The sequence below is a fragment of the Megalops cyprinoides genome, chromosome 25 (assembly GCF_013368585.1).
Source record: "Megalops cyprinoides isolate fMegCyp1 chromosome 25, fMegCyp1.pri, whole genome shotgun sequence".
Taxonomy (NCBI): Eukaryota; Metazoa; Chordata; class Actinopteri; order Elopiformes; family Megalopidae; genus Megalops; species Megalops cyprinoides.
Genome location: NC_050607.1, coordinates 7,601,786 through 7,616,490, shown reverse-complemented (window position 1 = coordinate 7,616,490; position 14,705 = coordinate 7,601,786). Strand labels below are relative to the sequence as shown.

Below are 14,705 nucleotides of genomic sequence, written 5' to 3'. Positions count from 1 at the left end.
CACACACATACATACACACACACACACTCACACTCACACACACACACACACACACACTCACACACACACACACACACACACACACACACACACATACACACACACACACACACACACACACACACACACACACACACACACACACACACACACACACACATACATAAACACACACACACACACACACACACACACATACACACACACACACACACACACACACACACACACACACACACACACACACACAGTCTCCTAAACAGACACACACACACACATTTTCTGTCATAAACACACACACTCTCACACACACAGTCTCACACACACACACACACACACACACACTCTTTACAAACACACACTCTCACAAACACGCACACTCTCTCTGTCTCTCTCTCTCATACACACACACACACACACACACACACACACACACACACATTCTCACACACATACACACAGCACATGAGACCGACTCATCACTAGCTCATTCTTATTGGGGGCTGCTGCTGTTGATAAAGCAGTAACACAATACAATTGTTTCTGACACTATTGATTAGCGGAGACACTTCTCATTCTTAATCAGTGTTGACTGGCCCAGGGTCAGTGCATAAGCACATACACAATGAGTTTTTGTGTGATCTGTCCCAGGGAAGTCTAAGGTTGGGGGTGAGGCTGTTTATTCTCACCTGAGGTAGGTACACTTTTGGTCCTTAAACATGATGGAGACATTGCTGCCAGCATCCAGGTTGCTGCCGGTGATGTTGACGACGGTTCCCCCGGAAACAGGCCCTCGGCTCGGCTTCAGATGCAGCAGTTTGGGGACCTGAGGATGCCAAAGTCAGATCAATGCTGATCGGTAACAATGATTACTTTCTCATTAATCAAGGAAACCCTAGGGGTTGCTCATAATTTCATAATTTTTAATCTGCTTCATGTCTGTCAGGCTGCTGCACTGAATTTGGTGATCAACATGAGTAATGCAGAAAGAAAATATACAGTAGATCATCTCTGAATGAAATCAATAGTCAATATGTCACTGTTCATGATAAATGCATATCATGGAAGTGATTATATAATAATTGTGACATATATGCATTCAGTCTCTTTCTTTAATGTACGTATATGGGTTACCCAACCTTCTCTTCGTAAAAGCTGGTTTTGTGGCCACATTGTTCCAGGCCCCACAGTGACCTGCCTGTCCCAGCTCTGACCCCGGGACAGTGGGAGAGTGCGAGGGTGTGTGTGCTGGGGGCCGCACTCACCACAAAGTAATAGTACTTGTATGAAGTGGCCATGAATTCTGGCCGGCACTCCCCCACGCACACCTGCACGTTGCCAGCGTACTGGCTCTTCTCTGCCTTCCCCATCTCACACACAATCCTGCAAACAGAGACAAGTGTCACATAAGACAGAAAAATGAGAAGAGTGACTTTATTTATATAGAGCTTTATATAGAGCTTTCGTAGTAGTGCTTAGATCACACATGCGCATGCACGCACAGACACACAGACACACAGACACACACACACAGTCACCAAAACACACAAATAGACACACATGCACCCACACAAAGTGCACACACACACACACACACACACACACACATATACACACACCCATATACACAGGCACACCTCCATGCACATACACTCACACACACACACACCCACCCACACACAAACCCCCCTCAAACACACGAATACACGTACAAATCTGTTAAAGGCAGGTTTTCTTCTTATCAGCACCAGCGTTTTATTCCTCTTCCGAGTCTGTCTAATTCATATAATTGCATTTGTAAACGCGTAGGCAGAGCAGGTCAGCAGGTTAAGACAAGTTCTAATCCTGCTCTTCATTTCCTGACAGGTTTCAAACACAGAATTATCTCACAATATTTAAGCAGCTTATCGCTGACAGCCACTTCCCATGAAAACACCGCCGAGGTCCTTTCACAGAGGCAGCTTACTCCGGGGGGTCACACATATTAATGGAGATTTCCCACCATTGTGCTGTACAAAAAACCTCAAGTGATATTATTATAATATTTTCAATCCAGGTGAGAGATTATATGGTTCCTGATAAGGCTTGTTCAGTTTTAGACAGACTTGGTCGCCCATGTAGTAGTAATTCAGGGTCCAAGAGATACAGCATGTGCTGACTGTGTTGGAGGAGGGGGTTCAACTTGATTTGACCTGGTCTAACCTGGTTTTCTTCTTCAGTTCCTCCTAAAACACTCACATTGAAGTGAGTGCAGGGGCTAACTGCACTTTCCCCAGAAACAAAAATCAGGCTGAAGGAGGGTAAATAAAACCAACTAAAAAAGCCTGGCAGTTGTATTGCAGTAGATTTCTGGTTGCACTGTGGTAACAGTGTAGCATTACAGTTGTGGTTGTGTCGTGGTCGTGGTGCGACCGTGACCGCGTGACTCACTGCTCTGCGGGGATGTACCCCTCCGGGACCGGCCTGCAGTCCACCTCCGCCACCTTCACTCGACCCTGGATCTCCCGGAACTCCAGGCCCAGGTTCTCACCCCGGATGGTGACCAGGGTCCCGCCCTCCCGGGGCCCACGCAGGGGACTGATCTGGGACCAGTCAAGAGGGACACTATGAATATTCACACCCATCAGAGGGCTCTGTTAAATGTTAGACCCCCCCCCCCCCCCCCCCCGCCCCTATCAGAGAGGTCTGTTAAATGCTAGAGCCCCACAACTACCGGAGAATTCTGTTAAACATTGGGACCCTGCCCTCCATTGTACCTTATAAGTATCTCAATGTGAAAATACTGTAACTGTTTGCTGGGGTTAGCAATACGATTAAAAACTGGTACAGTGGTACATTTTTCACACACAGCTCATTCTTCTGTCAGAGTCTACCAGTGCCTTAATTTGAACTGCACTGAATCCAGGAAGTGAAAGTCTTAGAACTGAACAAAGGAAGTATTTTCACTTCACTTTACACAAAAGCAAAATGACCACACAAAATGAAAAGCATAGAAGATGATGTTGTGATTCGGATTTTAAGCGGGTCCTTATCAGGCAGCACATCCTAGTTTCTATACAGTGGCATTACCCAAACTGATTAGCTCCTGTTCCACACGGCTGCCCTAATCCCTCCAGCCCCAGATACCGCGGCTGCTCTGAGCCAATCAGATCGCTTTGTTTCACTGAGCATCCATCTGATTGGGCTGATGAGTTGGTCCATTGATGCCTGCCAGAACTATTATTTTCACACGCGTCTGACAGAACACCTCATTCAACACAGCACATCACTACCCTAAAATGACCTCACAAATAACTATGCCCAACCTCATCACAAACATCATACCCCATGAGCTTCTGCATCTTAAAATAAATAAGACCCACAATTTGATGTTTCTATATATTGTTAGGGGGTGTTTGAGAGTTTCATGCTTTCTGTTGTTATTTAAATTTATAATGTTTTACATCGTTACTGTTAGCCCTGTTCTATGACACCAAAGTTTCCAAAAAAGTATGATGTTCACAATGCAGGCAAACGAGACAAGAGTTGGAGAGAATGTAGTGGTGCTCCAATGTAGCTCTGAAGGGATCCAGGCTTTTTCATGAAGATGGGAGAACTACAAAGAGAATCGCTAAGATTTTCTTCAGTCGATTCATTTGCCTGTGTGACACCTTGCCACAAGATCAGCTCAAAGTCTGCAAAAAATGACAAACCTCAATGACTGTATAATGTATTTCAATTCATACCATTATGGTATATAGTGTTCACAAAAAAATGCAGGCATTATCTGTCAGGCTATTAGTGACGGACGAACCCTCTTCCAAATACTAGATAATAAAATGAGTTGAGCTCAAACAGAGGGGTGAATCAGTGACAGAGGTCCCTGAGAGCTATGCATATGACTGTGTTCCCTGTAAGAGCTGAATGCATGAATGTGGCACCTGTGTGCATAAGTTGTTCTACATCTGACCTCCTCAAAATTGCCTGACAGTTTGGCAAAAAATTTGCTACGCCCACTCGTGTCTGAGTCGGTGTGGTTAGGGGGCGGGGCATAGGAAGGAGCTCATGACAGGAGGGGGTCAGTAACAGGGAAGGGGCGGGGCTGGACAGATAGAGGGGTGGGGTCAGAGGAATGGACACCTCATCAATTAAAGCCTTCTCTATTTGCTCAACTGTTAGACAGCACACGGAGCAGATGACTAACACGAAAACAAGTTATTAAACATTCCTCTCTGCTGGACTGCGGGCCGCTTCCCACAGGGACCCCAGGAGGGCCAGGCCCTGGCACAGGCGGCGAGAGAGAGAGAGAGAGAGAGAGCGCACTGATGTGAGACTCATTAAAACCTCCGCAGAGCGCAGAAACACTGTCAGCGTGAAAAAAAAGACTGCCTTTCATTCCTCCTTTGATGTAAACACCCATGTCTGCTCATTAAGACAGACACGGGAGTGCTTAACGATTTTTAAAACTCCTGAACGACTAGGGTTAGACTAGAGAGAGACAGTGCAGGAAGAGAGACAGAGAGTTGGGGAGAGAGAGAGAGAGAGAGAGAGAGAGAGAGAGTGCATGCCACTTAAAAGATGTGCCCGCTGCATTCTGGGTAGCGGTGAGTGCCAGCGCAAGGGGACTTGGGATTTTCACATCATTGGACGCCACGCGGTTGATTAGATCTGTGACTCTGACAGGCTAATTGATGGTTGTTGGTGGAAAACACTTAATCACTCTCTCAGTCCCGCACTGAGTAACAATGTCTCATCTGAGCTGTCAGTCTAATGCACCCCGTTAAAGTGTGCTAAGACCCTAACTGCTGCGTGTCTCTGAGGGAAAGAAAAAAACAACACAGGAGGCAGTGACAGATTCTCTGAGTGGGTGACAGGAGTGTGACATGTTCACAGAAAGCATGGTCTCAGTTCCAGGAGGCCTGAATCCTCTGGTTCCCCTCTGCTGGTCTGGGACAGGCGCTGAAGTCGTACACCTCAACCTATTATTTCACTCCTGTGTGTAAACATTATTATGGGGACTTAACAGCATGGACGTGATAGAGTGTGGTCTTACATGTGACCGTGAGGCTGGTCTGGAGAGAGTGGTGGTACCTGCGTGATTTTGGGGTGGGTGCACTTGCTGTTGGGGCCGGCGTGCTCCAGCTGCTGGCTCTCCGGGTGGAGGCAGTGCTGCTTGAGGGTGCAGCGGCTCTCCGCCTTGCACCAGACGCAGCCGAACAGGGGGTCGGCCTTCAGACACAGGCCGCAGCTCTCCCGCCGGGCGTCACACTTGTACAGGTGCACTGGGGGCACGGGAGAACACAGGTGAAGGGGTGAAACAGCAGCGGGCACAGGAGCACACAGGTGAACGGGTGAAACAGCAGCGGGCACAGGAGAACACAGGAGCACACAGGTGAACGGGTGAAACAGCAGCGGGCACAGGAGAACACAGGAGAACACAGGTGAACGGGTGAAACAGCAGCGGGCACAGGAGAACACAGGAGAACACAGGTGAACGGGTGAAACAGCAGCGGGCACAGGAGAACACAGGTGAACGGGTGAAACAGCAGCGGGCACAGGAGAACACAGGTGAACGGGTGAAACAGCAGCGGGCACAGGAGAACACAGGTGAACTGGAAAACTCAAATAAAGACAGGGACAGTACAGGTGAGGTCAGGACACAGAAACATGAAGCTTGACCTGAACACAGACAGAGCAGAGGTGGTGGCCTGCTCTTTATTCATGAGTGAGACTGCTGGGAGAGACAGAGACGGGTCAGACAGACGCCACGGCTGGCTGATCTTCCAGGCTGTCTGATCCCTCTCAGGTTCTCTCTTCCCCCACCATGCACACCTTGCACTGCGGGAATATATGAGGGGAAGGATGCCCTGCTGGATGGAAAGTTACGGAAGCTTCTCTCTCTCTTTACTCCTCTTCGTCTCGTAGCGTAATGGTTATCACCATGGAAACCAACTGGACACTGACAACCATTAGACCCTTCTGTGATTGGTGAAAACACACCCACTGAGCAGCGTGTGCCTGTCTCACAGCAGGAGATAAGAGCACAGAAAACCTGACTGCCTTACCTTTATACACACACGCTCACGCTCACGCTCACGCTCACGCTCACGCTCACACACACGCTCACGCTCACACACACACACACGCTCACGCTCACGCTCACGCTCACGCTCACGCTCACACACACACACGTTCACGCTCACGCTCACGCTCACGCTCACACACATTTATGGTGTCAGTGGCTGGCTGGGCTGATGCTACATTAATAGCCAGCACGGAAGGGAAACACTTAAGTTGTGTGGGGATGAGGAGGGATGGAGGAGGGGGAGAGAGATGTGTGAATAAAGTTAAGGTGACGAGAGAGACAGACACAGAGAGAGAGAGAGAGATAGGGAGAGAGGGAGAGAAAGTGGAATGAGTGGGGGGAGTGTGTGTGTGTGTGTGTGTGTGTGTTTCAGGAGCTGGATGCCCGTGGGTCCGTTGCCATGGTGAGGGGGGGGGGGGGGGGGGGGGGGGGGCTCACCTTTGTTGTCTGCTGGGTTGTCAATGCTGAAGTCGCCGTTCCAGATGACCGTCAAATCCACCGGGAGGCTGCTCGTGTCCATTCCATCATACCAGTACTGTCGCCATGGAGACGGAGGGAGATGGAGGGAAGCAGGGCATGTTACCAAACTACTGTTTCTACGACGACCTGCCAGTCACAATATTCTAACCCCCTACCAGCAGCCTGGATCCGTCCTCCAAAAGGCTGTTACTGCAGTCAGTTCTGTCAAACTAAACTCCAACACTGTAATCGCCTCCATAAAGGAAATTGACTACAAAACTGTAGTCAACTCCATCAGATGAATTAAACTCCAACACTGTGGTCACCTCTGTCAAACAAATTCACTCCAATACTGTCATCAACTCCACCAAGCAAATTAAGTCCAGTAGTGTTGTCATTTCTGTCAAACTAATGAACTCCTATTCTGTGCTCACCTCTGTCAAACAAACTAAATTCACACACTGCAGTCACCTCCATCAAGCAAACCGAACTCCTACACCGTAGCCACCACCTCCACAGTTCCAGGCTTCCAGTAACTTCTTACCGGCTGATGTGAAGAGACAGCTTCACAGAGCCGTACCACGGAGCAAGCAGATGATTGTCAAACACCTGCAGTCTAACAGCTCTTATATAAGACCCCTCCCCAGCTCTGGCCATGTGGTCAGCACCCTCCACACTGTGGCCTTCAGATATGGATTGAGTGCTGTTCCAGTACTCTCGACTAAACACCTCAACTGACACATCTAAGACCCATTACACAACACTGAGTGAAATTTTGTGTGACGAGACAAAGCAGATGTTTGGCTCTTCAACCACTGATACATTATTGATAAAATTCACAGCAAACATTACTCCGCTTCACCTTATTATTTGTGCGGTCTAATTGTACGTAATTGTAATTATGTCTTGTATTGCTGCACTACACTTATGCCCCTGTAAATTGACTGAACCATGCATACTCTTGTTGTCACTAGTTATCACAGCAGTGTATAAAGAGTGGCCACACACGTGTTCAGATGGAGTCAGTTGTGTTCTGTGAGTCTTGTCCATTTTTCATGTGAGTACAGTGCCAGTCAAAGGATTAAGATAACAGGAAACATGCATTCAATTTTATTTCAACCAAAAAACATATGCTTAAATGCACGAAATTTGTTTCTTAGACAAATATAAATAGTGACGTTTATGTCAATCTGTGAATGTCCTTCCAAATTTTTTTTATTTAAATATTTTTTGCCTACTTTGAAGAATCTAAAATATAAGATGGTTTTGATTTGTTTAACATTTTTTGTGTTGCTCTTGATAAAAATGTTAAATGACAAACTAGGAATGTAAATGAAAAGGGAATAAATCTGAACAGTTCAGTTGCAAAGGGAACTGTGCTGCCTGCTGTTTTTACTACAGCAACTGGAGTAAAAATATTCCTAAAAGGTGTTAAAATTAATATTTCAGTAAAACAGTTTCTCTCAAAGACAAAATCCTCCTCATTAACCCTCATGGGTACTGCCTTCAAAAACACTTCCTTAGCTCTGAAATCCTGCTAGAAATAAACGCTGTCCTCAATTCTTTTTTTTTGTTTACTGCACTTCAAAAGGATATACACACACACACACACACACACACACACACACACACACTCACACACACACACACACACACTCTCACACACACACACTCACATACACACACACACACAAACACACACACACACACACACACACACACACACACACACACACACACACACACACACACACACCCACACACACACACACTCACACACACTCACACACACACTTACGGAGGTGTTCTGGCACTGCACGCTGGAGCTGTTGAAGCGCAGGGCTGGCACTCTCTGCTCCTGGCCCTGGATGGTGAGGACACACTCGTACCCGCGCTGTCCCGACTGGGGCTGGGGCAGGTTCCGCGCCCGCAGGGTGATGGGCTTCACCACGTTCACCGGGACCAGGATCCGCTCGGCCGGGAGCAGCTGGGGGCACTCCTGAAACAGCACCGGTACAGCGGGTCAGAACCCCCCACTCACACAGGCTCAGGGAGGCCTGTGCAGATCACATACAGTATCAGTCCGAAGTTTGGACACACCTGATTAAGATAATGGGAAACATGCATTCAATGACATTTTGATCTATATACTTATGCTTAAATGCTTGAAATTTGCAGTGCTAACGTACAGTACGAGTACAGCCCTTTCTCACAGTTAGCAGACGCTGTCTCCGTTTGTCTGCTACCCTTGTGATCCACCATGACATCTGAACAGGACCTGACAGTGCAAGCGAGTGAGAGTGAATGAGCGATAACAATCTGCCCTGAAATTTAAGTTTACAAAAAGACTCTGAGCGATGGGTTCTTATTATACCAGGATAAACGGTTGGATTACACTAGAAGTGTTCAGCAATGACAGGCTGATCAATCAGACTACCGTCATGAACTTGCAGGCCACAGCCAGCGCTGAAACCATGTCATAAATACACCCCACACTACTGGTCATTGACATGCACTCCATGTCTTTCATTGGACACTAAAAAAATCACCCCAAACATGATTGGATGATTGACACGGAACAGACAGACTGTAACTGTGAGGGACTTTGGGCTGCGGCACGTTGTAATTTTCTGATTCAAACTGTCATGTTTCTCTTCCAAGCGGAGAGAGTGAAGATAAGGTGTTCATTTGTTCCTCCGGTGAGGGCCCTTCCGCCTGGTTAAATTCAGGATAACACGTGTTTGAAGGCTATTAACATGACTTGATTGTGCCCCTCTGAATGAATGGCTGCTTTACATATAAAAAGCTTTATGTGTCTGCTTAAAAAAACTCATTATAGATAATTGAAGAGGGTGCCGGTATGGGGGGGTTCAACTTTTTTGCTTTGTTGCACTGATGAATATTTCAATTCACCTGTTAAAAGGAAAACCCGCTCATTACTCCCTGGAACCCAAGTAACAGAGGTGCTGGAGGTTCAGAGGTGTGACCTCACTGTTATTCAATGTAAAACAGGGAACTGGTAGCTCCAACTTCCCTCTATCCCCAACATATAATGGCAGAACAAGGGGTCTGTGGCCAATGAAAACACCCTACCCCCATCAGAACACAGCCAATTATTCCCTTCCACCGTGGACTCCAGATCATTGCCACTTAATGACATAGTGCAGTATAGAACATGCAGTCTTGGGCTGTAGGTTTCACCTGCTGTTGGAACAAGTGCCTTAACCAACTGTAGGACTTATCAGTATGTGTGAAAGGGGCGAGTGAATACACTAGGCTGTAGGGCTGATTAGTATGTATGAAGGGCATTACTGAATACACTTGGCTGTAGGACTGATCAGTATGTGTGAAAGGGGCGAGTGAATACACTTGGCTGTAGGGCTGATTAGTATGTGTGAAAGGCGTTACTGAACACACTTGCCTTGGGCTGATCGGTACGTGTGAGGGATCAGTGGATGACCTTGCATGGCTCATGCACTGCAGCATATATGGCTTTGAAAACGCGATGAATTGAATACTCTCACACATTTCATTCTATCTTTCACACGCAACCCTATAATCTGAACCCCTGCCCTCTGCTCTTGACCCACAAAGCGGAGCTCCGCCCATAATCACACGTTTCCTGGGAGACCTACGGGCAGGGTGACAGTGAACGGCACGCAATCATCAATAACGCTAACAGCTTAAGGTACGCTGCTGGCCCCTTCCACAGCCTGCCCTGCGGTCCCGCGGCGAGAGAGGGTCCGGGTAATTAGCGGCCGCGGCGACGGTGCGGCAGGATCGTCGGGAGGGGCCGGCGCACGGAGGACGCCTTAATTAGAGGCTTCTGAAGGCTGGGGTTTGAGGGGAGCACAGTCTTTAGCCGCTATCCGCGCGCCTCTCCGACATGGTGGGCGATCATCAAGGCCTCTCTCCAGCCGAGCTCAGTTTCATGCGCACCACAGCTCCAGGCAAAGGCGTTTGAACGTTTCTCTTTCTCTCTCCCACACCGCCTCTCTCTCTCTCTCTCACACACACACACACACTCATACTCACACACACAATCTCAATTCAATCGCCTTTATTGGCACACCAAGTATACTCTCTCTCCCTCTTCTCTCTGACAGACAGACAGTAGATCTTCAGAAGAGGACTGCACATGGGATAGTGCTGTGGCTACAGACAGACATCTGGCACACCTGAAACAGTACCGTAGCATCACCACTTAGTCACCCGTCAGAAAGAGTAGTACGCTCCAACTTTGATGGGTTGGGTTTTGTCCCTGCAATGCAAGGTTCAAGCCCTTACCCTGACTTGGGGATGGAGTTAACGACACTTTTCTCCTCTTCCCTGCCTAATTGGTACATAGTTCCCCATGTAACATTTAGGGGTGTCAGACTAAACCCTGAATACACTGAGCTGTTTCATAACATTGTGTATGCTCTCCCAACCCCAGTGCACGCAGTACTTGCTCGTTTCCTTCGCCAGGGAGAGCTAGAGTTCTGCTCCCACACCCTCTACAGCGGGACCGAACTCATGAAACCCGTTAACTTTTCATGATCTTCCTGCTTGGCTGGGAATCAAACGTTTTGCTTGTCTTCATTTTCCCACTGTGCTCTGGATGAGTGCAGCTCAATTTATAAGAGGCAGACAGAAACACAGGCATACTGTGCAAAGCTGGGGAGGACCTGGAAGCATCTGTGGGTGACACTAGAGCTCCTCATTGGCTGATTAAACAATGCTGCTTAATACTAGGAAAATGTAAAGTTTTAAAGGTAGTACAATGGCCACGTCCTTAAGCACATCAATTTAATGACATGCAAATCAAGAACAGGCATTTTGCAGTTTTATCATCTTATATTTCCTTTGTTATCTCATGTTTGAAACATGCTACACACAGGAAACAAACAGGCTATGGGCAAAGAACGTTGGAACACGTTACACACAGACATGAAACATAGTACAAAAAGACGAGAGAATGAAATATACTACATTTACACAGGTAATGTCTGAGTCATGCTACGCTCACATAACATTGAAACACAATAGGTGCACACAGGACATTGAAACACGGTACACACATAGAACATTGAAACATAATACACACCTCCTAGAAACATGATACACACATAAGACATTGAAACATGATACATAAAGACCAGACACTGAAACGCACTACATTTACCCTGGACCTTTCTGCCAGAGGCAGTACTCTCTAAGTCATTAAAACAAACTGTCAGCGGATTATTTGGATCAGTGTCAAAAATGCAGTAATTGGGAAAATAAACAGAATTCATCCCTGAAAGGTCACTGCAAAGGTCATTTCATTTGTCTGAGTAAAGATGACTTATCGTCATCTTCGCTGAGGACTGTTGGTAAACAGCCAAACTCATTAATTCTGAGCAACACAGAGCATAGAGACAAAGCATAGCCTCCGGTTTGAGAGGTTAATTAAAATGAAAGGAAAGTCATTAGGCGTATGAAGCACCTGCCTAAAAACAACAGTCAAACAGAAATATGCAGAAATGCGTCATTCATTGGTTTGATATCAAACCCCCGCTTTCCCCCCTCCTCTTAGGTACACAGTACATAAATCCATTTTAACCCTGTCCCTGCTGGTGATGGAGTGCATACATTTGGTGGAATAACAAACACTTCTAGCTTTTGAAGAGGCCCAATGAGGTGCCTCTTCAAACGCCATGCCTGAGACCCAATCAAAACCATGCACGCTGTATCCGAGACCCAGTGGAAACCATGAATGCTGCATCTGATACCCAATCAAAACCATGCACGCTGTATGTGAGACCCAATCAAAACCACGCACACTGTATCTGAGACCCAATCAAAACCATGCCTGTTGTATTTGAGACCCAATCAAAACTATGCAAGCTGTATCTGAGACCCATTCAAAACCAGGCTGAACCTGAGAGATGTGTCAGGACACTGACCTCTGGCTGCTTGACCCGGCCCTCCTGGAAGGAACAGGTTCGAGGGTCGTGGGTGCAGACGTGTCGGAACTTACACCAGTGACACTGGTAAGGGCTGCCGACGCAGGACAGACACCTACAACAGATAGAGGGAGAGAGGGGGAAGGACAGGAGGCGGGGGATGTTGTGAAAGACAGCGAGCATGGCATGACATAAACCCTCAGCCCACTGTGTGGTTCAGACTCACCGCGAACTAATCTGAGCTGCAATTTAAAGCACTCCAGTTGTGTTATCGCTGCTTTCTTTGTGTAGCCCACCGTAAAAACACATTATCAGCTGATATTTTCAACGCTGCTTCAAAATGCACAGACATGAGCCCGTAATCACGGTGGTCAAGTAGGGGCAGCGTAGCGGCGCTGGTTGGCCGCCTCTGTGAGGAGGAGCGGCGGGGGGACACTCACGATCGGTGAACGCTGCAGTTGTAGAAAACGAAGCTGGTGTTGGCGAAGGCCAGGCCCGTCTCCTTGGACTTGAGGTACAGCTGGATGACCTGATGATCTCCTGGAGGGAAGAGGCACATAGAGGAAAAGCAGGGGAGACCGTTATTCCATCTGAGGGAAAATTCATTTCCCTGCCTGACAGGAGGGAACTCGCATCAGACTGACTCTCTGAACCCCACTCCATACACACCCTACAAACCCCATTCTCTACAGACTAATGGGGAGAATCCAGGAAAACACCAGCCAATCAGAAAAGCACCTTGCACTTGGATGTGTAGGGTGGCTTTGTACTGAGAAACCCAGAGTTCTCTGCAGCCACAAGAACATGTCAAGGAACACAGGTGATAATACAACCTTACTAAAACAGACAGATATGAAAAGGGAAGAAAAACTGAGAGCAGCACACCTACAGTAGTATATTGGTTTTCTTGTGGGAACTTAAGCCTAACGATTAAGCCAATAAAGTGTCTGGATATTGCTTTGTTCACACTCACTAGCTTACACATGTAAAGAAAAAAGGAAACATGACACACTTGACAATCTAATGGTTGAATATAATTCTTTGGACTCTGACAGAGGCTATATTCATAATTATTCATATAAACGAGTCAAAAACGATTATATTAATTAAATATAAATATTCGCTGATTACTTATTCAACAGTGTGGTTACTTTTCTTTGTAACCCAATAGAATATTTTGTTCCCTTGAAAATGAGCAGGACTGTCCTTCTGCTTGCTCTTGTCCTCAGAGACACTCCTGTCCATTCATTCTGTACGGCAGAAGACTCTTTACATTTCACTCTGTCCACAGAGACGAAATCATTTCCACCGAAGTCTTTCAAAGTGTCTTTGAAATGGCAGATACAAAAAATAACTAAAAAAAAAACCCTCTATGAGTTAATCGAAACATGGCACAAAGAGGACCCTTCAGTGTCCTTTTGTCTGAGCTAATGAAGAACCTCATGTTTAATTCAACGGAGTGTTCATGGACCTCTCCGCTCAAAGGGAGAACACTCTGCCTCTATCTCCTTCTCTCTCTCCCTCTCTCTGTCACTAACTGTCCATCCTTCTCTTTCTCTCTGTCCACCCCTCTGTTTCCCTCCCTCCCTGTCTCTCTCTGCCTGGGGAGAACCATTCATCAATCTGAGGAAACTGCTCCTGACAGTAAATCTGTCTAAATTAGCACCGCTCCCCCCCCCCCCCCCCCCCAGCATGTCTGTAATCCTGGCTTTCCTAATGAGCCACAGAAAGGGACCCGTCTGTCTCCACACGGAGGGAAAATAACACGAATCAGGGATCCGGAAAGACTCGCAACGCAACTCCAGCAGCGTCACAGCAGAGTGAGATTGTGGCAATGTCACAGAGACATTTCCAGAACATTTTGCAGACTGCCTAATGTAGATGGCGGAGTACAACATGAGGTGACTGGAGATGCGGTAAAAGTGTTTCCCTTCTCTTCCCTTGAAGCCATGGAGACTTGTCACTGCATCCATGGGAGCCCTCAGTCACAAACTGAACGGCAAAATGCATTCACTATGTTTCTTTTTTCACCGTAGGTTGTTTGTGTGGTTGCGGTCTGAGGAAGGAGAGAGGGGGAGGACAGAGGTGAGAGGAGGAGAGGAAAGGATAAGAGCTGTGACACTCAGAAACCTGTTTCTCCGTCTCCTCGATGCTGTGGGAGACTGTTTGCAGCCTCAGAGGCTGGAGTGAGAAGCCTACCAGGCCGCAGGGATTGGCTCGTCCCACCAGCTCCTCCTGTTCCTGTCATGACTGGT

General features: G+C 47.3%; 1 protein-coding gene across 1 annotated transcript in view; it reads right to left on the bottom strand.

The window, feature by feature from the left end:
* The window catches only part of LOC118771897 (plexin-A4-like), a 152,869-nt gene that overhangs the window by 29,109 nt on the left and 109,055 nt on the right, over positions 1 to 14,705 (bottom strand). Inside the window, exons 8-15 of the mRNA XM_036520044.1 lie at positions 12,891 to 12,990; positions 12,451 to 12,565; positions 8,322 to 8,522; positions 6,503 to 6,599; positions 5,071 to 5,261; positions 2,431 to 2,582; positions 1,266 to 1,383; positions 690 to 826 (exon numbers count right to left, since the gene is read on the bottom strand). Of these exons, the coding sequence (XP_036375937.1) occupies positions 690 to 826; positions 1,266 to 1,383; positions 2,431 to 2,582; positions 5,071 to 5,261; positions 6,503 to 6,599; positions 8,322 to 8,522; positions 12,451 to 12,565; positions 12,891 to 12,990 (1,111 nt within the window). The remainder of the gene's footprint in view (positions 1 to 689; positions 827 to 1,265; positions 1,384 to 2,430; positions 2,583 to 5,070; positions 5,262 to 6,502; positions 6,600 to 8,321; positions 8,523 to 12,450; positions 12,566 to 12,890; positions 12,991 to 14,705) is intronic.